This window comes from Galeopterus variegatus, unplaced genomic scaffold, assembly GCF_000696425.1.
Source record: "Galeopterus variegatus unplaced genomic scaffold, G_variegatus-3.0.2 Scaffold2285, whole genome shotgun sequence".
Classification (NCBI taxonomy): domain Eukaryota; kingdom Metazoa; phylum Chordata; class Mammalia; order Dermoptera; family Cynocephalidae; genus Galeopterus; species Galeopterus variegatus.
The window spans coordinates 211,207-238,065 of NW_007728396.1; the positions used below are offsets into that span (position 1 = coordinate 211,207).

The 26,859-nt window shown below is 44.8% G+C and overlaps 1 protein-coding gene across 2 annotated transcripts in view; it reads left to right on the plus strand.

Annotated features, from left to right (window-relative positions):
- ABCC11 (ATP-binding cassette, sub-family C (CFTR/MRP), member 11) overlaps window positions 1-26,859 on the plus strand; it is a 70,280-nt gene that overhangs the window by 34,326 nt on the left and 9,095 nt on the right. For both annotated transcript variants that reach the window (XM_008581160.1, XM_008581162.1), the window contains exons 15-25: window positions 268-402; window positions 478-574; window positions 2,190-2,279; window positions 4,891-4,994; window positions 6,175-6,372; window positions 11,205-11,431; window positions 11,555-11,692; window positions 14,190-14,376; window positions 18,731-18,820; window positions 20,499-20,688; window positions 21,965-22,124. In XM_008581160.1, coding sequence (XP_008579382.1) covers window positions 268-402; window positions 478-574; window positions 2,190-2,279; window positions 4,891-4,994; window positions 6,175-6,372; window positions 11,205-11,431; window positions 11,555-11,692; window positions 14,190-14,376; window positions 18,731-18,820; window positions 20,499-20,688; window positions 21,965-22,124 — 1,616 coding nt within the window. The remainder of the gene's footprint in view (window positions 1-267; window positions 403-477; window positions 575-2,189; window positions 2,280-4,890; window positions 4,995-6,174; window positions 6,373-11,204; window positions 11,432-11,554; window positions 11,693-14,189; window positions 14,377-18,730; window positions 18,821-20,498; window positions 20,689-21,964; window positions 22,125-26,859) is intronic.

Below are 26,859 nucleotides of genomic sequence, written 5' to 3' on the forward strand. Positions count from 1 at the left end.
TCCATATTACTAAAATATTACTAGACATTGTCAAATTGTTCTCTAAAGTAGTTGTACCCATCTGTAATCCCCCCAGTATTTTATGAGAGTTCCTTTTACCTTGGATCATCACCAATATCTGGGCTTGTCTGACTTTTAAACTTTTGCCAATCTGGTGGTATAAAATAACATTTTATTATTATTTAAGTTTACATTTTCCTGATCAATAATGAAGTTGAACATTTTCCCATATGCTTCCTGAAGACCTTATTTCTTCTGACTGTTCAGTACTTAGAGTTTTGTGACCAAATCATTTTGCTAGAAGATGGGAAAATCTGTGAAACTGGAACTCACAGTGAGTTAACAGAGAAAAAAGGGAGATACGCCCAACTCATCCTGAAGATGCACAAGGAAGCCAAACAGGTGATTTCCACCCCACCTCCCCAACTCCCTGCAGGTGGAGCGCCCCTGTATTCATGGCATGTGCTCTCTCACCAGGACACGTTGCCGGACGCAGCAAAGATGGAAAAGAAGCCAGGGGCAGAAAGTCAGGCTCAGGCCACCTCCCAGGAAGACCATCTCAATGAAAATAACGGTAATGGTGCGGCAAACAGGACAAGGATGCCCACATGCCTGCCTGGATCCTCCTGAGGTCCTGGCATTTCTTCTGAACCCCAGACTGGGTCACATCTCTCACTGATCAGGATCTTAACTCTTCACAGAAATAGGTTACAAATCCATATAGTCCAGGACCATGGGGTATGGACTATGGTGATCAGGAGGCCAGAAGGATCCAGCAAATGAATGTTGTAGGGGCCCAGTTGAGGGTGTGGAACACAAGCAGGATGGAGGGTAGCTTTGGCCCTGGGTGGTGCAGATTTAAGACTTTGCAAGGCATCTGGACATTCATTCATTGCACGTTCATAGAGAGTAACCTTGCTTTCTTTTGAGGTAGGCTAACAGAAGGGAAAGACCTTCATTTTTCAAGTAAGGCAGTTCTGGATTTGAATCCCAGCTCTGCTGCTTAAAAGGCTGTGTGACCTTGGCCAAATTACTTAACCTCTCTGAACCCTCACTGGCAAAAGTGGAGATAATAGCATTTACTTTGCAGGGTTATAGTGAAGATTAGATCAGGTCAGGTGTAGGGAAGTCCCCAGCACAGTGCCTGGCACATTGTAGGCTCCTGTCTCTGAGAGTGTCTTACAGCTACAAAAGTCAGAAAGTCAGTTTATGGGTTAACATAAACAGAAAATATTTATTGGCAGCAAAGAGTTTAGACAACAGAAGAAAAAGAAAAATTGAAGAACTAGGTCTCAGCACCTTTGGGCATCTAAGTAGCAGAAATGGGTGCAGTCTTTTTGAAGAAAACCTACTCCAAAATTTTCCATCCTGATGTAATTTCTCTCTGGATTAGAATTCCAGGAAGAGAGCACTCTTCCCCAGGAAATATTGGGGTGTTGTTATCAGAAGAAGGGAGGATGTCAGGCAGAAACAATAGACATTCACCACCGTGCTGGCTGTTGTTGTTATTGTTATCATCAGAAGCATCTAACTGTTACCTCCAGGTACCAGTCTGTGGGTCAAGCTCAAGGCCAAGGGTCTGCCTGGGCTGGTGTCACAGCTATTTTTTGAATGGTCTGAGAAGTGTACCACTGCAGAGCATCTTAGCAACCATCTAGGTCTACTATTTTTCAGACGAAGAAACAGAGAGGTTAAGTGATTTGCCAGAGGTTGCACAGTAACGTGATGACAGTTCTGGCAGAGCATCTTAGCAACCATCTAGGTCTACTATTTTTCAGATGAAGAAACAGAGAGGTTAAGTGATTTGCCAGAGGTTGCACAGTAACGTGATGACAGTTCTGGAACCCAGGTTTTCTGGTCCCAGTCACTGCTTTCTTCATTCTCTCCTGCTGCCTCTCTCAGCCCATCAAGCACTTGGGAATCCTAGACCCTACAGGGTTTATTGAATGGCCAGGGATAGACCCCCCTTTCCAGGCTATGGAGTCCAGGTCAAAGATAACCTTCAGCAGAGTCTTCTATGGAAAACCTGCTGGTCAGGGTCAGACTTAATTGGGGCTCTACTGCTAGAAAGTGAGGAAGCTGGAAAAGGATCGAAGCCAGGAGCAAAGGCTTTTTCAGGACTCCTCTTGAGCCTGGAAGGAGATAGGTGATTGTATAGCAAGCCATTTTCTTCTCTTACCCTGACCCAGTGCTGGAGCATCAGCTCACAAAGAAGGAGGAGATGAAAGAAGGTTCCCTGAGGTGGAGCATCTACCACCACTACATCCAGGCAGCTGGAGGTACGCTTTTTCACTAGGCCTGGGGGTCTCTCTCGTTCCAGTCCTGCTCCTGGAGCTGGGTCAGACTGGAACATGTGAGGTCATGTGAAGTAGAGAGGTACAGAAGAGTCATGCCATTCTTGGACTTCAATTGAACAAACCCAACGATATTCGGTTGTAGTAATTCTACCACCATAGTCAATGCTTGAAGTTATGTTTTCGTGTGTACTCGTTATTTCAGTGTTTTTCAAACTTCGGGTCCTGCTCCCCTAGTAGGTTGTGAAATCAACTGAGTGGATCATAAGTAACATTGAAAGAAGTGAAATAAAATAGGGTAGAAATTAGCAGCAAGCATCACATATAGTAACATTGGTGAAACTTCTATTTTGGTGTATAATAGATGTGGTTTAAAGTTCTCACTTATTTGTGGGAGCTAAAAATAAATAAATAAATACAGTTGTGAAATCAACTGAGTGGATCATAAGCAACATTGAAAGAAGTGAAATAAAATACGGTAGAAATTAGCAGCAAGCATCACATATAGTAACATTGGTGAAACTTCTATTTTGGTGTGTAATAGATGTGGTTTAAAGTTCTCACTTATTTGTGGGAGCTAAAAATAAATAAATAAATACACAAACAACTTGGGGGGGGGGAAGAAGACACAACAATTACAATTCCTTGAGGTTGATACGACAAGCAAACAGAAAGGACCTTGTTGGGAGGGAGGAGGGAGAGGAGGTGGGAGAGGGAGGCGGGAGGGAGGTTTCAGTAATGGGCCACAATAATCAACCACCTTGTATATTGACAAAATAAAATAAAATAAAAATAAATAAATAAATAAAAATAAAATGTGTTCTTTAAGGCAGGCAGATGGCAATTAGAAGTTTCAAAGCTACTGCTTTATTAAGTGGTGTATATTACCAGGTACACCACTGTACAATGTTGTAAACACAAAATCCAGTATATGGTACTGTGTTTTTTGAGTAATTTAAGAGATTATGGGGGGAGTAATTTTGACTCCATGAAACTTACTCTTCATTGACTTTGGAGCCTAACCCTTGAATGTGGTGTGTCTGGGGGATAACAAGGAAAGCTGTGCACAGGAAGTCACCATCCCTGCCCCTTCCACCATGGGTATCCCTGCAGGGCCTGCCCAGAGCAGGGGAACAGCAAATTCTTATGAAATGCATGCATGAATCGAGCAGCCAATTGATCTGTATTTACAAAGTATGTACTATGTGCCAGGCACTGCTGCAGGCCCTGGAGGGGAATAGGTATAAAGCCGTCTAAGAACCAACTTTGAAATCTAGCTGGAGAATTAAGACATCGCTTTCATCAGACAGCAAGAGAGATGATATGAGATAACATGGGTCAAGCACTCAACCCAGAGCCTGGCATGTAAGCAGTATTCTAGAGAATTAGTTCTCCTTATGCAGGTCCTGAGGATTCAGTTTTAAAAATAACAATAACAATGGCCAGGGATAGTCTCAGATGTCATCAAAGAAGTGGTGGCTCTTGAATGAAGAGTAGGATTTGGGAAAAAACATGGGCATGGGATACAGCCTGGACAGGTGGGCAGAGTGCTGGGGCAAGAGGCAGGTGCTAAAGGAAGGAATGCACCCTGGGTTTTCCTGTCACTGACTTTTTTGACTCCTAGCTCCACTACTCACCAGCTCTGTGACTTTGGGCAAATTACTTTCCATTTCTGAGATTGTTTTCCCATTGTTTTAGTCCGTTTATGCTGCTATAACAAAATGTCTGAGACTGGGTAATTTATAAAGAACAGAAATCTATTTTTCACAGTTCTGGAGGCTGTGGAGTCCAAGATCAAGGTGCCAGCAAGTGTGATATTCAGTGAGAGCCTGGGATCTGCTTCATAAACAGCGCCTTGAATGCTGTGTCTTCCATCTTTTAGAGGGGATGAACGTCCTCACACGACAAAAGGGATAAAAGAGGGGAGGTAGCTCTCTGAAGCTTCCTATAGGGACACCGATCCCATTCACAAGGACAGAGCCCTCATGACCTAATCACCTCCCAGAGGCCCCACCTTCTAATACCATCACCTTGGCAATTTGGTTTCAACATGTGAATTTTGGAGGGACACATACATCATGTAAATGGGGATAGGAATTACTAACTCAGAAATAAGGCATATGTTTAGTACTATGCCTGGCACGTAGAACATAATAGTACATAGTACATACTACATAAAAGGTAGCTGTTACTGTTATTTTTTAAACTGAATCCTGAGGACCTGCATATGGAGAACTAACTTCTCTAGAATACTGCTTATGTGCCAGGCTCTGAGCTAGGTGCTTGACACATGCTGTGTCATCCTCAGCACTACCCTGAGGCTACTGCTGCTGTCACCATTTTGTAGGTAACGAAGTGGTGTGTCACTGACATTTGGTACCTTGTCTAGGGGCACACAGCTTGCAAGTTGTAGACCAGGATTTGAATCCAGGATTCTCTGACTTTGGGACCCAGCTCCCCCCAGTCCTTTGAGGTGTCCAAGATGGGTGGGCTCAGGGAGGTCCAAGGATTCAGGGCCTGGGATGGCCAAGAAGCTTTATCAGCAGTTCCTCACACCTTCTTGTGGCACCTGTGCCTCACCTCCTTCTCCTCCCAGGTTACGTGGTCTGTTTCATGGTTTTCCTTCTCAACATGATGATCATCTTTATCATGACCTTCAACTTCTGGTGGCTGAGCCATTGGTTGGAGCAGGGCTCAGGGGTGAGTGTGGTGATGGGGGCAGGCTGCATTTTGGTGGGCTTGCATAAGCTGGGGGGACTTCTGCTTCCTTGGGCCACCAGGGCCAGAGCATGGCTAGGGACTCACATGGCCAGTCTGGAGCCAAGTTGACACACAGTTTCAGAGAGAACTGTCAGGGAGACGGGACGCTGAGGTTCCCTCCTGGTACTGGCCTCATGGGTTTACAGAATGAGTGGTCCCCTGTGCAGTCCTGTTGGGACAAAACCAAGAGGTTTCTGTCCCTGAATATCTTCTCAAGAATCTTTACATTCCACCTTAGTGACTTTTTCCTTTGGCCCCAGCTTTGCCTCCTCATTGTGTTTATTTCAAATATGTCCCTGCCCTCCTGCTATTGGGGGCTGGGAGCCACCGTGTGACATAATCTGTGTCAGGTTATTTCATTAATCTTTCCAACCACATTATGAGGTGGGTATCACAGTCCCCAATTAACCTATGAGGACACCTGCCATAGGACATGAGGGAGCCAGGACTTGAACTTGGTGCTCTGAATTGAAGCCATGCTTTTTCCACAGTGCTCCACTTGGTTCACTTTTGAGTCATGTACCAGCAGGGTTTTGTCAGAAAAACAGAAGCCCCTCTATTTAGAGCTTCCAAAGATTTGGCATAGGGGAATTAGAGGCTTTCACAACTGTTGGAAGGGCTGGAGGACAGAGGGGAGGTGGCCGCCAGCGATCCCAGCTGCAGGCAGAACTGAGGTGGGTGATTCTCAGAAGGATGCCTGCAAGCCACTGGCAAAACTTCACGTCCCACACACCTGCCCACAGTTGCCACCAGGGTATGGTGGCTTCTCCTCTTCCACCTTTCAGAATTCTTGTGAGTGCCTCTCCTTGGCAGAATCTAAGCTGAAACCTGCTGGCAAGAGGTCTGGGAAATCAAGTTCCCGAGCTCTTCCACACATCACAATGGAGAGTATAAAAGGGACTGGCTGTTGTAGTGTGCAGGGGATGGACAGTGAGGGCTAAGCCAGGGCAGGGAAATGAGAAGAAGAGGATGGGTATTAGCCAAAGCACTGAGCAGGGAGGTTTTAACATGTGGTTCCACCTTCGACCAGCCTCTGAGTCTTACGTAGCTTCAGGGAGGAGTTTCCCCACGGAATTTCACTCTGGCCTCGTAACGTCTGACTCCCTGTCCTTTCTCAAAGACCAATAGCAGCCGAGACAGCAACAGGACTGCGGCAGACCCAGGAGACATACTGGACAATCCTCAGCTGCCCTTTTACCAACTCGTGTATGGCCTCAGCATCCTGCTCGTAATCTCTTTGGGGATCTGCTCCTCGAAGGCTTTCACTAAGATCACGAGGAAGGCATCCACAGCCTTGCACAATAATCTCTTCAACAAGGTATGGGCCTGGGGGCTGGGCGAGGCCGCGGACCAAACCCTGACCATGTCCACTCCCCCCAACCTTTTTTTAAAAATTAGTAGACTTTATTTTGGGGGGCAATTTTATTTATTTATTTATTTATTTATTTATTTATCTTTTTTCGTGTCCGGCAACGGATCGCAACCCTCAGTGTCGCGCCTGTACCGGACCGGGACCGGCAACGGGATCGCAACCCTCGGTGCTGCGCCCGCACCTTGCTCAGCCAGTGAGCGGGAACCGGTCTGCATGTGGGATCCGAACCCTCGGCGGGAGAGCCGCTGCACTCCCAAGCGGCGCACTGTAGCAGTGCGCCACCGGGCCGGCCCTGGGGGGCAATTTTTGATTTACAGAAAAATTAAGCCAGTTAACTCACTTGGTTAGAGCGTGGTACTGATAACACCAAGGTCATGGGTTCAGATAACTGTACTGGCCAGCCACCAAAAACGTAAATAAATAAAAGTAGAAAGTACAGAGAGTTCCCATATATACCTCCCCCACATCATCCCCCCAGTTTCTCCTATTCTTAACATCTTGCATTAGTGTGGGACATTTGTTGCAATTGATAAGCCAATATTGATACATTATTATTATTATTAACTAAAGTCCATAGTTTATGTTAGGGGTCACTTTTTGAATTGTACGTTTTATGGGTTTTGACAAATGCATAATGACATGTATCCACCATTACAGTATCATAGAGAATAGTTTCACTGTCCTAAAAATCCTCTGTGCTCCACCTATTCATCTCTCCCCTCCTTCGCTTTCCCCAACCCCCTGGCAACCACTGATCATTTTTTACTGTCTCCATAGTCTGCCTTTTCCAGAATGTCACATAGTTGCAAGTGAGTGCACCCGGTCACTAGGTGGGTAGGAAAAGGGGAAGGTACGTTGAGCCTCCTGCTGCTGGAGATATGATTCTAAGACTTCAGTGTCCCTTGATCCAGGGTCAATGGATACACCAATGCTGGCTTTTGTTGGCTGAGTACTGTCACATATAGAATCACTTACAATTGTCCTAAATTCTTTTTGAAGTGGGTATTACCATCCTCATTTTACATGTGAAAAAACTGAAATCTCATGTGTGTTATGGTCAGATTGTGTGTATGGTTAGAATATCAAATTGTTTATGGTATCACACTGCCTCTCAGAAGTGTCTTTTCTCTCTCGCACTTATTGAACACTACTATGTGCCCAGCTCTGCAGTGAGTGTTAGGCTTACAACAGTAAATGAACAATGCAGGTAGAGTTTGGGTCATCATGGGCTTTTAGACTAATAGGGGAGACAGATAAGAAAATATGACATTGCAATATGGTATATAAAGTTTACCATGAGATGGGGCACACAGGGCCATAAGAACATAAGAGGTACCTAACCTTGGTTTGGCTGGGGGGAGTCCAAGAAGGTTTCTTGGAGGAGGTGTCCTCTCTGCTAAGACTTGAAGGATGAATTGGATTTAGACAGCTCAAGATTGGGAGGCTGGAGTTGAACAAAACCAGAGCATTTCAGGGAACTGACTGTAGCTCAGGAAGGCTGGAGCTCGGAGGTGTGGAGTAGGGGTTCTGATGGTGGTTCTCAGAAGATGAGAAGGAGACCGTCATTCCTCATATACTGAACACAAATTGTGTTGCTGTTAAGCGTTTCGGTTTTGGTGGATGAGGTAGGGACTTTTCCCATCCGTAGGATAAAGCAACTGGCTTGGTAGAATCAGAAAGCAGGAGAGGGAAATTCTACCTGAGCCTTGGCACTTTACCACCTGGCCTGTGGTGGTGGCACTTGGCTAGATGGTCTCTAAGGTTCTCCTGACTGCACACTCCAAGATTCTAGAAATATCCAGTGTCCAGTCCTCCAAGTGATATATTGTATTTTAATTTTAAGAAATGTTCAAGTTTCTTTCCATTAGACAGTGTTTCATATTTCAAATATTTTCCTTTTTCTAGCCCTTTTATGACTTTGTTGATTTTACATTTGCCTTTGAAGTTTTAAATAATCACAAGTAAAGGATAAATTTCTGAGAAAATCGGCTCAACTGCAAGAACAACAAAAACAAAAAAGCAAAAATAACCAACCAACAAACCCACTCCATCCCCAGATTATTTTGATACTTAGGAGGCAAGCAGAAGCCCTTTTCCCTGTGCCCCCACCATTTGTCCCTAATCCTGAGCGATATTGGGCTCCCACAAAGACGCCTTTCTCACCCACAGTGGGACTGAGGTCTACTCCTGTGCTCCTCTCCTCTGCACGCCCCGCCCGAGTGCTCAGAGTCCTGAGGAAGTGACCCTTTCACCCCTTGATTTCTCAAAGTGATTGTGACAATTCTGGTTGCTTCAGCTCAAGTATTTAACAAAAGGTTCTGGAAATAAAATTAAAGGCATTTTAGAAGCAGAAAAAGCAAAGAAGCTCTTAATTTGCCTCTCCGAACTTCAGTACTCCCTCCCCACTTAGAAAGAACACATGAATGTGAACTATATTTGGTCAGTAGTATCCAGGCATTTGCAAAGAGGACACTTCATGGCTCAAATAATTACTATTTATTAACAGTCAAAATGTTCTTCCCTCCTCTTTCCTTTAGTTTTTGGCCTTAATAGATGCTATTAACTTCTATTCATTTCTTTTTCTTGTCTTGTGGCTTAAGAAATACATGAGAGAATGAAGGTGTTCAGTTCCTTGAGGACTCTGTGAACACCATGGCTGTGCTGGGGCTTGGGGAAGCCTTGGGAGGCCTGCCCGTGTCATGATTTTGGCCTTAACTACGTGGGTGACCTTGAGCAAGTCATGAAGCCAGGTCCTCTTCTCTGGGCTTCAGTTTCCTGCTCTGTGAAATGAAGACACCAAATTAGATCCTTTTGTCAGAGCCCTTCCAGTGTGAAATGTTCTTTGATCTCCAAAGGGCCTTGTGTCCACTGGCCTCATGATCACATTGGGATGCCACCTTTAAAAGGGGCAGTCATGTTTCATTTGATCCAAGAGTCCAACTCTCGTGCAGTCACAGTGGAATTGCTGCTACTAATCTTTGGCAATCCTGAAAAAAAATGGCACCATCTGTAGAAAATAATAGGAGTTGGTATTGATGGAATACTTACCAGGGAGGAGGCATTCTCCTGAGCACTTCCAATGTACAAGTGTTATCTCTCTAGCTCTCTCTCTCTTTTTTTTTTTCTCCTTTTTGTCTTTTTTCGTGACCAGTAACGGGATCGCAACCCTCGGTGTCGCGCCCGTACCGCGACCGGCAACGGGATTGCAACCCTCGGTGTTGCGCCCGCACCGCGCTCAACCAGTGAGCGGACCGGTCTCTATATGGGATCCGAACCCTCGGCGGGAGTGCCACCGCACTCCCAAGCACCGCACTCTACTGAGTGCGCCACTGGGCCGGCCCTCTAGCTCTCTTTTTTAATAGTAGCTTTATTGAGCTATAGTTCATATACCACAAATTCACCATTTAAATCATACAACTCAGAAGTATTTTGTATATATGCAGAGTTGTACAAGCCTCACCACAAATCTAGGAAGCATCATTATCATCCCCATTTTATAAATGAGGACCTTGTGACTCAGAGGGATTAAGTAACTTTCCCAATGTCAGACAGCAATAGGCGGAGGAGTTGGGTAACCCTGGAGCCCACGCAGATGTACTCCAGAGCCATACCTGCTTTTGACCATTGCTGTACACTGCCTCCCCTAGATTCTCCTTAAGCCATGTGTTAGTCCATTTCTGTTGCTTATAACAGAGTACCTGTAACAAGAACTATCACAAAAGACTTTGCAAAATCACAATCTTGCAGAAAGGCCATCACAACCTTATATAAAAAAAAATACTTCTGTGAAGACATCTGCCCAGCAACTTCCAGTCCAGCCTCGAACTGGCAACACCCTTCTTATTAATAATTCTCTCAAAACAATTATGTAGTCCTCCTCATTTTTTCTTTTTTTCTTTTTTTTTTTTGTCTTTTGTCTTTTTTCCGAGTCCGGCAACGGATCGCAACCCTCAGTGTTGCCCCCGTACCGGACAGGGGACCGGCAATGGGATCGCAAGCCTCGGTGTTGCTCCCGCGCCTTGCTCAGCCAGTGAGCGGGAGCCGGTCGGTATGTGGGATCCGAACCCTCGAACGGGAGCGCCACCGCGCTTCCCAAGTGGCGCACTATCCAGTGCACCACCGGGCCGGCCCATTTCTTTAAAAACCTTTGCCTTCTTTTACCTCTCTTTACCATGGCATGTGTATTTCCATTGCAATGCCTGTTCCTGAATAAACATCATTTTCTTCTTAAAAAACAAACAAACACCAAAACAGAATATCTGAAACTGGGTAGTTTATAAAGAAATTAAACTTATTTCTTATAGCCTTGGAGGTTGTGAAGTCCAAGGTCCAGGGAACACATCTGGTGAAGGCCTTCTGGCTGGGAGTTCTATACAGGGTCCCATGGCAGGGTGTCACATGGTGAGAATGGCCTGAGCAAGAGAGAGCTAACCTTCTCGCTTGTCCTCCTTACAAAGCCATCAGAACCACACCCATTGCTCTACGAATGGATCAATCCATTCACGAAGGCATAGTTGTCACAGTCTAATCACCTCTTAAAGGCTCCACCTTTCAAATGCTGTAATTGGATTTCCCACCCTCCATTCAGTTCCCTGGAAATGCTCTGCTTTTGTTCGCCAGTGTGGGTCAATCATCAGTGAATTTTGGGGGGTATTCAATGCACAGCAGGCCACATTCTGCACCTCTTCAGAGCCTAAAGGTAACAGGCATCTTCATCTACTCCCAAGCAAGGCCTGCAGCTACTCTCATGGTCCCGGTGGTTGATTTTGTCCTTGCAGGTTTCCCGCTGCCCTATGAGTTTCTTTGACACGACCCCAAGAGGCCGGCTCTTGAACTGCTTTGCGGGGGATTTGCAGACTCTGGACCAGCTCCTGCCCATTGTTGCTGAGGAATTCCTGTTCCTGGTTTTGGTAGTGATTTCCACTGTGTTGATTGTCAGTTTGCTGTCTCCATTTATCCTGTTGACAGCAGTCATAGTCATCATTGTTTGCCTCATTTATTATACGTAAGTAGATTCTTTTTGCTTGTGAGTGGGATTTGTGACTTGGGGTGTATGCTTGGGACCAATCCATATTGGATGTTCCTGGAGGTGGATGGCCCAGATCACTCACCGTCATTCTCGATGCAGGATATTCAAGAAGGCCATCAAAGTGTTCAAGAGACTGGAGAACTATAGCCGGTCCCCTTTCTTCACCCACATCCTCACCTCCCTGAATGGCCTGAGCTCCATCCATGTCTATGGAAAAACTGAAGCCTTCATCAGCCAGTGAGTCCTTCCACTGCCATCTGAGGATGGCAGGGACCGCGGGGGTGATGATGAGCAGGAAGGAGAATAGGGCATCTGGGAATGGAGTCATCTTCAGAAGAATCAGATAGAACATTATTTTATTCCATTTCTCTGAGCCTCCAGAAACATCTGTAAGATGGTGTTTATAAGAATAAAAAATGTAAGTGATACGGAAAATATTTGTGTAAACTTTAAAGATCTATGAATATTTTTTATATATGCATATATGTATATTTAATGATAAGATGTTTTATTATATAAACACATCTTGCATTATGTTCTTTTCTTCACTTCCAAACAAATATCTAATCTGAATAAAATAACGAGGAACTATAGCTTTCTAAATAACAGAACTTCCTTCACTGTTCACACCCATAGACTTGCTTTCTGAATGTTTGTTAAAAACAAACAAAAAAAACCTATGATTGTTGCTGAGGCTTACTTTTGTAATATGAAATTATCCATTTGTAGAGAATAATCAAACATGGTCTTCATCTACAAGAAACTCACAGTCTGGTGGAAGAGAGGAGACACAGGCACATATTTTTGTAATAATACAGGATGAAATAAGATGTAAGAGAGGAGCAGATAAAATGCCATGAGAGTTCAAGAGGGGAAAGAGGTGGCCTGGGGGGATCAGGGGAGGCTTTGGGGAAGAGGCAGCATCAGAGCTGGCCTTGAAGCCTGGGTGGGATTTGGGCATGGCAGATGGCGTGTGCTCAGTTAGCTGGAATACCGGATAAGCCATGGTGTCTGCTCTCCAGGAGCATTGGAGAGCACCCAAGGATTCTAAGATTAGGGATCCTGGCACGATGTATTCATTCATTCCACACCAAAAGCCTACCATGTACCCAGCACCCACTGGGGATACAGCAGTGAACCAGACAGCCCCAGCCCACACCCTGCAGGGCAAGGGGACAGAGAGGGACTCAGTTAGGATTGGAGCTGGTTTTAGGGAAGATCTCAGAGGAAGGGACACTGAGCAGATGTGTAAATGAAGCGAGGGTTGAGCTATGGGAATATGTGGGTAAGAGCTTTCCAGGCAGAGGGAACAGTAAATGCAAAAACGCTGAGATGGGGACATAGGTTTGAAGGGTAGCAAGGAAGCTTGAGCTCAGGAGCCACTGAGTGACCAGCATCTATTGCATTTAATCTGGGAAGTCCTCAAGGTGGAGGGGACTCAATCAGTATGGAAGGGTAAGGTGGACAGAATTTGGAATGGCTCGTGCAAAGGTTCAGAGGATATGGACAGAAAGAGTCATAAGGACCACTGTGTCTTTGGTGGTTGCTCACTTGAATGGTGAGTAAGATGGTTTAGGTTGGTACAGAGATGAATACTTTCCATTTCAACAATCGAAGGTTTATTTGAATAGACTTTAGAAAAAATACAACTGACACATCAAACCCATTATTTTTATAATTTAAGATAGTGATAAAAAGTTTCCTTTAATATAAATTCTACGAGGTACTTCAAAAAGTTCATGGAAAGATTCCTATTATCTTTTAATTCTATTTTCCCATGAACTTTTTGAAGTACTCTCAGAAAATAAAGTAAGGCAAGTAAAATAAAAACATTAATCAAATAAAAGTATAGGTTGCATATTGATATGGAAAATCATGATGGTGTTATGTGAAAATCAGAAATTGGTAGGTCTCTTTTGGTTGGAATTGACAGAAAAAACTAATTCAAACTAACTTAAAGACAAATGACTTTAAATATGGCAAAATAAAGCTGTCTGGTTAGTTCAGGTAATTAGAGCGTGGTGCTGATAACACCAAAGTCCAGAGTTTGATTCCTGTACTGGCCAGCTCCCAGGAAAAAACAGGCAAATTACTAACAATTGCTAAATTAGGTAGAGGGTATAAAGGTGTTCGCTAAATCAACCTTTTAATTTCTTTGCACTTATAGAAATGTTCATAACAAAAGGCTGGAAAAGAGGGGGATGGGGCACTTCTATTGGGTCAGATAAACAGTAAAACTGAAAGGGAGGGGAGACTCACTCCATGTGAGGATTGATCTGGATGCTCAATGTCCCAGGGACCTTATTTCATCTTCAAGTTCTTGGAGACTTCCTGGCAGCTCCAGGCTCCCCTCATGGTAGCGAAATGGTAGTTTCAGACCTCTATTTTCCTACTGAAAGGGATCTCCTCCCTTCACTCACAAATCCTGGCATTTATTCATCCTCACTGGCTCGATTAGGGCCCCTCACCCATCCCCGAATCAGGGGCAGAGGTCAGGAGAGGAGTGTGTGCTGATGGGCCTAAGCCAGCAGAGCCCACTCCTCAATCTGGGTCAGGAGTCAGGTCAACTACACCCAAACCTACGGCTGAGAAAGGGGTAGGGAGGAGTCTCCCAAAGAAAAATTGGGTTCTGTTGGTGGGAGTGGGGAGCTGGGTGCAGGAGGAAGCAGGTCCACACTGGGGAAACCCTGGGTCGGACAAGCACATGGGTTTCAGGTTGTGCCTTCTTCCTCAGGTTTAAAAAGCTGACTGATGAACAGAACAACTACCTGCTGATGTTTCTGTCTTCCTCGCGATGGGTGGCATTGAGGCTGGAGATCATGACCAACCTGGTGACCTTGGTCATAGCCTTGTTTGTGGCTTTTGGCATTTCCTCCACCCACTCTTCATATAAAGTCATGGCTATCAACCTCGTGCTGCAGGTGAGGGAGGGACTCTTGGCAGGGCCTCTCCTGGGCTGTGCTTGTCCTCGGGCTGTGGGCCCTGGGCAGACTCTTGGAGTCCTCGGGACTTTGATTACGACTTGGGTTTTGGCCATGTGTGATCTTATGAGCTATGTGCTTGGCCTTCTGAATTCAGCTGCTTTGTTCTGTTTCCTTGTGGTCACTTCTGAACTGGGAAGTCTGTATTTAAAGGTATTAAATGGAATCATAGAACACTGGGAGTGAAGGGGAGCCCACAGGCAATAGAGTCCAACCCTCTTATTGTGCAGATGGGGAAATTGAGGCCCAGACAAGGAAAGGAGTTGTCCAAACAGAGCATTAGAAGCAGAGCCAGGACCACAGCCCTGGCCTCTTGATTTCCTGGCTTTTTTCTTTGTACATAATTGTTCATACGCTGATGGAGTTGTCAAACTTCTGAATCACCATGGAAGGTGGTCAAAAAGGTAGGTTTCCCAGCCCCTTCCTTGGAGTAGGGCTTCTCAAACCTTAATGTGCCTAAGACTTGGAATGGACTGCTTGGCCCCAGCCTAGGAGGTTTTATTTAGTCTGGGCCCAGGTGGGGCTGAAAAGGGGAGCACAGCTGAAGAGACTCTGAGTCAGGTCCTCAGTCAGGGTCTTGGAATCTAATTTTAAAAACAGGTTCTCTGGGTGATTCTGGTGTAGTGGCCTCTGTACCTCGTGACCTGGTACACTGGGGAGGAGGGGCATGCAGAGGGAATGGTTGGTCCAGGTTCACTGTCCGCAGAATCCTGCAGAAGGGCTATCCATGAAGGGCTGTGAGGACAGAGGCCAGCTCAGCAGCCGCCTCAGAGACCTTGGCCATGCAACTCCAGGGCACTCCCTCTACCAGGGGTTATTCATTAACTGTCCTCTCTGTGGTTGTGTGGCTTTCTGTCTAATTGGCTTGGGATCTTGAGTGTGTCACATTGAGCTCTGTCAGTCCTCAATGCTGAGGTGTTAGCCCTCCACCAGGGGTTATTCATTAACTGTCCTCTCTGTGGTTGTGTGGCTTTCTGTCTGATTGGCTTGGGATCTTGAGTGTGTCACATTGAGCTCTGTCAGTCCTCAATGCTGAGGTGTTATCTTGGGTATGCAGAGGGGCTCTACCTTGCTCCTTGTTGGGCCTCCTGCAGCGGGCACGTATTTGCACGTATACGCACTCCTCTACACACGCACCTGTGTGTGCAGAACATCTGCAGGCACATGGGCTGTGCAGACAGCTGCCCAGCGCTCACACTCAAGACAACTGAGTGCAATACCAGCTGGGCTACCAGGAGCTTACACTGAGCCGGCCTCTGCTAGGCACTTGCCTTGCATCTTCCATTTGATTCTCACTACACGACATGAGATACAGCTAAGTGGTTAAGAACACATGGTTTGGAACATCCGGGTCCAAACCAGGCTCTGCCCATTACTAGCTGTGTGGCTTTGGGTAAATTTGTCAACCTTTCTGTTCTTGGGATTCCTCCTCTGTGAAAGAGTGATACTCTGAAATCATAGGCTTGTGAAGATTATGTGTAAACCTGAGGGTTAATGCATATCAAACATCTAGAATCATGCCTGGCCCAGAATAAATGACCAATAAATGTTAGCTATTATTGTTTCTGTCTTACAGATAAGAAACTTAGGGCTTAGAAAGTTCAAGTAACTTGCCCATGTTTCGACAGCTGGTAAGAGAGAGGTTTGTCCATAATGGCTCACACATTATCTATCTCTTTCTCCCCACCCCCCCAACACACACACACACACACACACACACACACACACACACCAGTGCAGAGTTGCTTCCTAGCCTTCCAGAACTCTGGGGGAGAGGCACCAAACCAGTGACATAGGGGATTTGGAAGTCTCTCCTGCTTGCGGAAGGACTTGGACCCAGAGTGCAAAGCTCAGGGGAAAGGCTATCCAGTGCTGGCACTGCCCTGAGCACAGTCCTGTAGGGAGGGGGCAGAGGCTCATCTCTCCTGGGTGCACTGTGAGTACGCAGACACTTACGCAAAGGTTTTTCCACCACAGCCTGTTCTGCCTCGGGAGACTCTAATGATGAACCTGCCTGGAGGGCTGACTGCTTCTGTACAGCCCTTGGGGGTCATCCTTTCTTCTCAATGTCCACTGCCCTGTTTGAGTATCTCATCTCCATCCTGGGCAACAACCTCCTGGCCTCCCCTCCCTCAGCACCTCCCATCCACCTTCCACACTCTCACCGGAGTGACCTTTAATTATAGTTTTCCTCAAGTCACTCTCTTGTTCAGAAAACTTCAGCCACTCTCTGTCTCCTTGTGTTCCAAACCTAAGCTATGGAGCCTGCCTGCCAAGCCCCTGAAATCTGGCCTCATGACCCCAGCGTGCACTCTCTACTCCAGTCAGGCCAGTACCTTGCTGACTTCCACGTGCACCCTCCTGGAAAGTTAAAGTCTTAGGAGGCAGGAATCACACACCATGTTGCTTTGCAGCAATAGGAGGATTCTCAGTAAATCCCAGAGATGTTTCTGGCTGCAAACCAAAGAACCAATTCAAACTGTCGACCATCTTGAAACTTATTATCTGATGTAGCCAGAAGGCTGGGGTCGTGTTGTTCTCTGTTGGTTAATTTAGCAGCCCAGCATGAACCCATAGTCATTTTATTTTTCTGCTCTGGTTTTGTCCTCAGGGTTACTTACTCATGGTCATAAAATGGCTGCTACAGCTCCAGCCAACACATCTTCACACTGTAACAGCCAAAGGCTGGAGAGGAGATAATTTTTTCCATGTGTCCCTTTTTAAGAGCAAAGAACAGTTTCCCAGAATACTCTCATCTGACTCTTCCTCATGCTTCATTGGCTAGGATTGTGTCATGGGCCCACACCTAAAATAATCACTGCAAGGAGGAGTAGAATTCACACGATTGGTTTGGATTAACCAAGCTTCTCTGAAGCACAAGGCTGTCAGACCCTGAACATAATGGAGGGTCTGCTGGCAAGGCGACGCTTTGCTGGCTGATTGCAAGAAAGGCCCACCCCAGCCTTCTTTCCTAAGTGTCATTGCATCGTGGTGTCCACCTTCTCTGACTTGTATAGGACTTTTCCTCCCCTTCCCATACTCTTCATTTCAGCCATTGCCATATGGTTTATAGGTCCCTGGATATGTCCTGCTATTTTACTACTTTCAGGGCTTCCACAGGCTGTCTCCTCTGGTTGGAACATATTTCCCATTTTTAGCTTGCCGGATCCTACCTCTCCTTAAAAATGTAACTCCAGTGCTGACTCCCCCAGGAATCCTTCCCTGTGGCCCTTGTCTTAGGTTTGGAACACAGACCTGTGCTTGGGCGCTGATGGCTCTTTGTGCTGACTCCGTTGTGGAGCACATCCCTCTGCTCTGCCACTCTCTGTTGACTTGTCTATCTCCCCATCCGGCTAGGAGCTCCCAGAGGGCAGGGCCTGAGTCTGTTGTACATTGGGGCTGGAAGCCTGGCTCAGCACCTGGCACAGAGCCTTCCACTGCTGTTGAATGAATGCATGATGAACTTGGTACCCAGCACCCTCTGCATGTCTTGTTTGCTCCTTTCTTGCACTAGGTTGATGGAAACCATAAAGACTGGGTCCCAATCCCTGCTCTGCCTCCAGCTTACAAATGATTATGTATATGTCATTTTCTTTCTTTGGGCCTCAGTTTCCTTATCTTTGGTGTCTCCAATTCCCAAGAGTCCCTAGATTCCTTTTAGCCTGGGCTTCCCTGAAGGCAGGGCTTAAGCCCAAGGACTTGGGGGCAGGCCACTTATTTGGGAGATGCTCTCAGGAATCAGGATTCGGGGAGCAGGAGCATGAGACAATTTCAAGGAGGAAGTTCATCATGAGAGTGTGTCACTGAGGTCCCTTTCCTAGATCACCAGGGCTCAATTCTACTGGGACCTCCTGAAAAGCATATAGGATGTTCCCAGGATTGTCCCCCCAAAGGCTGAGAGGCAGGAGCATTTATCTCCCAAATCCTGCTCCCCATTAGTTTAGGCTTGCTCTCAATAGCCTTACCTCGCCTGGGTTTCTGTGACACACCTGCGCGCTGGCTGAGTGGGCTTATGTGGTGGGGTGAAGGTTTTGAGCAGAAAGACAGCCAGAGGGCACTGGAGGTGGAGAGGTATCCAGTGGGATTCTCACCCAGAACTGACCACCACAGCTGCAGCTAAACCCAGAAGTGGGCTGTGGGAACATCAAGGGTGTCTGCACCATTCTTGCTAGGGAAATTTCCTTGGTTTGAGGGGTCACTCAGAGCAATGGCAACCAGTGTTTTTCAGGAGCTTCAAGAGCCCAGCACACTCCCAGTAGCCTCTTGATCTCCTGACATTCCTCCTTCATTCCAGTTGGCCTCCAACCTGCAGGCCGTTGCCCGGATTGGCTCGGAGACCGAGGCGTACTTCACATCTGCGGAGAGGATGCTACAGTACATAAAGGTGGGACACGGGTCTCAGGCTGGTGGGGGTAGCTCTGTAAGGTGGGGCATGGCTGTCAGTTTTCAATAGTAGTAGTACTTTTGTCTGTACAAATAGAACAAATCTTCAGCCAAAAATTAAGAAGCGAACCTTGAACACATAAAAATCACTTAAAAATTGAATCCACTGAGAGATATGAAGCTCTAATCTGCAAGCTCTACCCAGCCCTGGAGCCCTGAGGCTTTCCCAGGAGGCAGCTGGGGTCCTGGCCCTTCTTTCCATCGTCCCCAGACCTTGGTTCCTCACCTTGAAGCTCTTCCTACCGTGGGTTCATTTTAACCACAACCCTCATAGCATTCCTGGATGTAGAGGGAATAATCTGCTCTTTTTAGAATTGAGAGGTTTGCCCAAGTAAAATAGTAGTAATGACAATAATGATTATTATTTTTCTTACTTCTATTTGTGTTGTAGTAGCTAAGGGCACAGATTCTGTGGCGAGACTGCCTGGGTGCGAGTCTGAGCTTTGCTGTTTGAATCAGCTGCGTAACTTTAGGTGCCTTATTCAGACTCTCTGTTCCCCATCTCAGAAATGGGAGGTAACAGTATCTGCTTCACTGGGTTATTACAAAGGGCACAATAGGAGGCTACTTCAAAAGGTTCATGGAAAAATAGAATTAAAAGCGAATATGAATCTTTCCATAAAGATTTTGAAGTACTCTCATATGTAACGCACTTAGCACAGTGCCTGGCCCATAGTGAAGGCTCAATAATGTTTATTGTTATGACTGAGCCCTCTCTGTGGACCAGGCACTGTGTTAAGCCCCGTGCATCCATCTCATGGAATCACAAAACAATTTTATTAGGTCGATTGAATTATTATTCACATTTTCCAGATGAGAAAACCGAGGCTAGGCCAGGCTGAGCATCTCACTTAAGATCACACAGCCTGGGGCTAGTAGAGTCCTCTAAAGCCAGATCTCCTGCCCCTTCACATGAGCTGAATTTGTGAATCATAGGACTCTGATTTAACACCCAGGGATGCTGTTGTGACATTGTACTGGCAGCGAAGAGCCATGACCTGCAGCCAGCTGACCCTGCTTCTTCTCCTGCGTTCTTCCCTCCAGACACACCCAACTGTGCTTGATGCAAAGAGTCATGGGCTTGGAGTTAGGCAGGTCTGGGTTTGAGTCCCATTTCGACCACTCCTAAACTGTGTGATCCTAAGCAAGTCATTCAGCCTGTTGGAACCTCTATTTCCTCGCCTGTGCGATGCATCTAAAAAGGCCCATGTCACAGGATGAGAATATAGAGAGATAAAGTCTGCCCAAGGGCTTGATCTATAAAACACACCTCATGGGTGTTTGAACTCTCCAGATCTTATTTCTTTAGAGCCTCACACAGTAAATTAGAAAAAGCGCTCTATGTTAACGACAAGGGGGCGAGCTTTCTCACTCCTCTGGAATAAAATTATGTGTGTTTCAGGTGAGTGGGGGTGGGGGACGTTCCTCTTGGGGTGTTCCTCTGATCACACAGCCAGTGGCTTGACCATGGTGCAGGGCAGGCTGGGGTGGGTCACATCCCCCAAAGCAGGAGGCTGGGGTGGGTCACATCCCCCAAGAGCAGGAGGCCGGCGGGACCTCAGGGGATGGGCAGAGATTGATGATAACTACTGATTTTGTTTTGTTTCTTTAAAAACAAGATGTGTGTCTCCGAGGCTCCTTTACACATAGAAGGCACATGTTGTCCCCCTGGGTGGCCGCAGCATGGGGAAATCACATTCCAGGATTATCAGATGAAATACAGAGACAACACACCTATTGTCCTCAATGGCATCAACCTGACCATTCACGGCCAAGAAGTGGTGGGCATCGTGGGAAGGACCGGCTCTGGTGAGCTGAGCACCCTGGGGGCCTTGGGGTGCCAGACCTATTTTGGGCGTGTTTGCTCAGTTACCACAAATATGTATCCTCTGTGCTCAGCCCTGAACTAGGTAGACACTGGTGAGCAAAGCCCAAGGTGCCTGCTATCATGGCATTCTAGTAGAAGAGAGATGTTAAACAACCATCAAATAAAGAAATAGATGTGATAATTACAGGTTGTGGAGGCTGCCATGAAGGAAATAAAAAGGGTGGTGTCATATGGAATAATGGGGTTGGTGGAGGCCTGGCTCTGAGGCCAGTGTTTGAACTGAGATGTGAAGGTGGGGGATGCTTACTGCTTTGGGGAGGCCCAGTCCAAATGTAACCCCTCTGCCTCTTTGTATTGTTCAAAGATACTCTTCAGACTTGGTTCTCACCTCCTCCCTCTTGGGTGCCCCAGAGCTGCCTTGTCCAGGTAGCCCCCTGGGTGCCTTGAGCTTCCGTGGGTCCCCAGCTCCCCAGTACCCTTGCAGGACTTGCATGACCACAAAGTGAAGAGTGTCCAGATGTATTCTTTTGTGTGTTCTCCCTGTGCTGTCTTTCACCTGCCAGCTGGCCTGAGAGAGCTGGCATCTGAGAAGCTCTCAGTAGATACTGGTCCAAACTGACTATCTTCATTCAGTAGGTATTTACTGAGCACCTACTATGTGTCTGGGAACCTTAAGGTAAACAAGACACATAGCTTCTACCCTCATAGATCTTATCTTCTAGAGCAGGGTTGAAAACTCTAATGCCTTGGGGACCTGGCAAATAACGTAGATGAGTGAAATGGTGTGATGTAGGGGGCTGGGGAGGGTGAGGTGAGAACACTGTTCAGTCTCAATGAAGCAGCCACAATCAGCTCCAGCTCCTTACTGCCTAGGGGGATATGGACCCAGTGTTGCCCATCTGCTGAGTTTCAAGAGAAACATGCAATTTGAATTTTTTAAATCTGTGATCTTCAGGGTCTTAAAAATGTTGGCGAGGAATTAAAAAATACCCATAACACTGTGTGTGGGAAACAAAATATGTGTACTGGCTTTGACCCAGGGACTCCACTTGTGACCTCTGATCTAGGCTATAAGCAAGCTGCTTGTGGCTTTGGGCATCACTTGGAGAAGAGACCCTTTTCTACCCTCTCAGGGCTCATGATGACTAAGAATGGGCCACAAAGGGGATTGGATCAGGTGCAGACGCCAGGTGTGGCCTGTGCATCCCCTAGTGCGGACTCAGGAAACTGAGGTCCCGCTGGTTTCTTGCCCAACAGGGAAGTCCTCCTTGGGCATGGCCCTCTTCCGCATGGTGGAGCCAGCGTCAGGCCGGATTCTCATTGACGGCGTGGACATCTGCAGCATCGGCCTGGAGGACCTGAGGTCCAAGCTCTCGGTTATCCCTCAAGATCCGATCCTGCTCTCGGGAACCATCAGGTGAGTGCTAGCCCCACTGGCCATCCTGGTGTGGAGGACAGCCTCCTGGGGGAGTCACAGGACTCCAGTAGTGGGCTGCCTCTGGTTAGCTGGTGGTCAGTGCCCCAGTTTCTGGGCCTCTGATCTCTCCTTGGTATGTTGGACCACTCATGCCTACCCGGTCCACCTCACGGAGGTGTCGTTAAGGATTGAATGAAGCCCTGACATACACAAGAGCACTTTGTAAACCACAATGTCATAAACAAAAACAAAGCGTATTTTTTTCTTTTAAAAACCTAATGGGACTGGTCAGATTTCAGGTCCCCATTAAGCATTTGCACTGTGGCTATCATGTTCTTTAGCATCCTGATGTGGCTTATTCTCTTCTCTCCACTTACTGGGTAGAGCCTGTGGGGACATTTTTAGGAAGACGTTACTGTGAGGATATTTTTAGGAAGATGCTATGTGGGAATGATGTTGTTAGGAAGTGCTCCTTTAGAGTGTACACATTCTGGGCAGTGGAGACAGGAGAAATAATCCAGGCAGCCCAGTCGGTGAAGCAGACAGAACTGGATCTTTCAGCAACTCCACCACACTTTCTGTTTCCTCAGAAGTCAGCTCAGGGACTAAACTTTATCCTGATTAAGCTCCTAGCTGATGGTGCACTTTAGCTTTGGAGGAACATAAAGGCATGGAGAGTGAGAAAGACCAGTACACTAAAAAACAAGCTAGATCCCCCATGTTTCAGTGGTTTTCAAGGGGAACCGGTCTGTATGTGGGATCCGAACCCTCGGGCGGGAGCGCCGCCGCGCTTCCCACTCATGTTTCACTGGTTTTCAAGGGGGCATTTTAAAAAAATTTTTATATTTTGTTTTCCTTTCCTTCGCTGAAAAATCATAGTTGTATACATTTATGAAGTATGATGTGACATTTTGATATACGTATACAGCAAGGGGGCATTTTTAAAAAAATTTTATATTTTCTGTTTTCCTTTTCTTCGTTGAAAAATCATAGTTGTATACATTTATGAAGTATGATGTGACATTTTGATATACGTATACAGTGTGGCATGATTAAATCAAATGAATTAACATATTTATCCCCTCCCTTACCTATCATTTTTCATGGTGAGACATTTGAAACTTACTCTCTTAATTATTTGTAAATATTTAACACATTATTATTGACTATAGTCACTATAGAAACTTACTCTCTTAATTATTTGTAAATATTTAACACATTATTATTGACTATAGTCACTATGTTGTATGTTAGATCTCCAGAACTGTTTCATTCTGCACAACTGAAGCTTTGTGCACTTTGGCCAACTTCTCCCCATGTCTTTTTAATTGCATCTACTCTTCAGTTTTCCAGATTAGTAAATCTATTTAAGGTATTTTTAATTATTGTTTTTCATTTCCAGAAGTTCTATTTGTTCTATTTCAAATATAACTAGCAAAATTTTACAATCATTTACACCTTTGTCATACTTCCAATTCCATCTGTTTTGGTTTGTATGTTTGTTTAAAAACATAAGCATAAATATACTTATTTTATATTTTGTATGTAATAATTTTATTATGCATAGTTTCTGTAAATTTCCTCTTCATTTTTAAATCTTTATGCATAGTGGCTTATTTCTCTAAATTTTTAGTGTTATTTTGTTTGCTGGTTTTTTAATTTGTGTTCTTTGAAGTTTCATTCCCACCCCCTGACACACACACAGAAGTTTTGCATTTGCATCAGTTACATACTTGGGACACAAACTACCAAAGACCTCTTTACGTTAAATTTTAGGTTTGAAGTGTTTGGAGCTATACAATTAGTGTGAATGGTAGTCCCAAAGCCATAGGTAGCAGGATTCATGATCAAGAATTCTCAGGGAGACATTTTGTTTTTATTATTTTACCTCTTTCTGTTAACTGGCAAGATTAACAAAGCCATTTTGTTTTTCTACTCTCCCATTGAGGGTGTAGCTCTAATTCATTTCAGTTTTATATGCGGATAGGGTAAGAAGTAGTTTCTATCATTTTGTTAAATAAATGAATGAATGCTTCTCAAAGAGAAGTTATTTCTAAGATTAAATTTACCACTTCAATAACATTAATTCTTTAGAATCAACATTTTCTTTTTCTTCATTAGAGTGAGAAAGGAGCCAATGATGAACAAGATTTTTTAAAAAGGATGGAAAACATGGAATATTTTCTGAAACATAGCTACAGAAGCATGTGATATGCAATTAAGCATTTCGGGCTTTCTCAGTAACCCTCTTCTACAGAACTAGAAGCTCTCTGTATAGAACTCATTTCTTAAATCTATGTCTTAAGATGGAATCAGTTCAAGCATACAATATTTTGTGAACATTTATGCCCTGGCGATAATGGCTATGCAGAAAATCCTTCCCACCACTACCACCCACCTGCCCTCCATCTCTATGCTGCCACTTTCTCTAGAAAGATGTGGCTATTACCATAATAAAATGAGCTTTAACACCCTCAAGGGAAAGAACCTTTGCATGTCCACTCTGAGTGGTGCAATTCATCTAACAATAAGTGCTTTAGGTGACTTTAGATTGCTAAAACTTGAGTCAAATATTTCTGAAATAGACAGATGATTCCTACATGCCTAGGGTTTTGTCATGTGTATTATAAATGGCTCTACAGAAATACAAAGTTCACCCCATTATCTCTGTGTTAAGGTACAACTTGGCTAATCTACTGTGTGTAAGGAGCAGTAAATATGAACTCACACTGACTGAGCATTTATATGTGCCAGCCCTATGCTTTAATATACTACCCAATGTAACTGTCACACAACCCTGGGAGGTTGTTTTATCATCCCCATTTTACAGATGAAGGAATTGAACTTAGAGAGGGGGGCGACTTGTTTAAGGACACACAAATAAATGATAAAGATGAGATATAACCCCAGGTAGTCTAAACCCATAACCTGTGATATTTCCCCATTGCTGCAGGAAGAAATGTGGACTNTGAAAAATCATAGTTGTATACATTTATGAAGTATGATGTGACATTTTGATATACGTATACAGTGTGGCATGATTAAATCAAATGAATTAACATATTTATCCCCTCCCTTACCTATCATTTTTCATGGTGAGACATTTGAAACTTACTCTCTTAATTATTTGTAAATATTTAACACATTATTATTGACTATAGTCACTATAGAAACTTACTCTCTTAATTATTTGTAAATATTTAACACATTATTATTGACTATAGTCACTGTAGTATGTATAAATCTCAAATCTGTTCCTCCTGTCTGAAACTTTGTACCCTTCGATCAGCCGCTCACATTCCCTCCCTTTCCCCTCTCCCTAACCCACCCACAGCCTCCGATAACCATCGTTCTGCTCTCCCCTTCTATGAGTTCAATTTTATTAGATTCTGCATGTAAGTGAGATCATGCAGTATGTCTTTCTGTGCCTGGCTTATGTCACTTAGCATAATGTCCTCCTGATCGATCCATGTTGTTGCAAATGACAGGATTTCCCCTTAAGGGGCATTCTTAGAGGCAAGAGTATAAACTGACCCCCAGAGCTCTATTAATTCATCATTCATTCATTTATTCATTTATTTATTCATCATTTACTCCTTCACCCTTTCATCCATTTTTTAAAGATACGTTTTTAACTGACAAATAAAAATTGCATATATTTATGGGGTACATTGTGAGGTTTTGATATATGTATACATTGTGGAGTGATTAAATCAAGTTAATTAATATATTCATCACCTACATACTTGTTTTTTNACATTGTGGAGTGATTAAATCAAGTTAATTAATATATTCATCACCTACATACTTGTTTTTTGTGGTGATAACATTTAAAATTTACTGTCTTAGTAATTTTCAAATATACAATACGTTAGTAACTATCGTCAGCATGCTGTACAGGTTGCCAGAATGCATTCCTCCTGTCTAACTGAAACTTTGTACTCTTTCGTCTATTTAATTTGCCTTTTCTGAGCTTCTGCTGGGTCCAGACACCATGCTAGGGACTGGGGATGCTTTGATGAATGAATACTTACCCTGCTTTCCCCAGGAGGTAACAGTGTAGTTGGAGAAGGTGGTTTTGTATAAATGTAAGTCTTGATAAATTACAATATAGGGAGGTGATTGCTAAGATCAGAGACATGAACGAAGTGCTAAGGGAGTCAGAGTGGGATGAGTAATTCTGCCTGGGTGAATCCAGGAAGACTTCACAGAGGAGGGGACATCTGAGCAGGATCTTGAAGGATAAGAGTAGGAGCTTACCTGGCAGAAAAAGCGGGGAAAAGTCTTATTAGGGAGAAGAAACAATATGTGCACAGACACAGGGTTTCATAATGACTGTGTTATGTTAGGGGAATGATAAAACATTTAGTAACAGATTTCTGTGTTAAGGTACAACTTGGCTAATCTACTGTGTGTAAGGAGCAGTAAATATGAACTCACACTGACTGAGCATTTATATGTGCCAGCCCTATGCTTTAATATACTACCCAATGTAACTGTCACACAACCCTGGGAGGTTGTTTTATCATCCCCATTTTACAGATGAAGGAATTGAACTTAGAGAGGGGGGCGACTTGTTTAAGGACACACAAATAAATGATAAAGATGAGATATAACCCCAGGTAGTCTAAACCCATAACCTGTGATATTTCCCCATTGCTGCAGGAAGAAATGTGGACTAGCATCCCAGGAGATCTGGGTTCTGTACACTTAAGGTTCCATCTAACTCTATTGT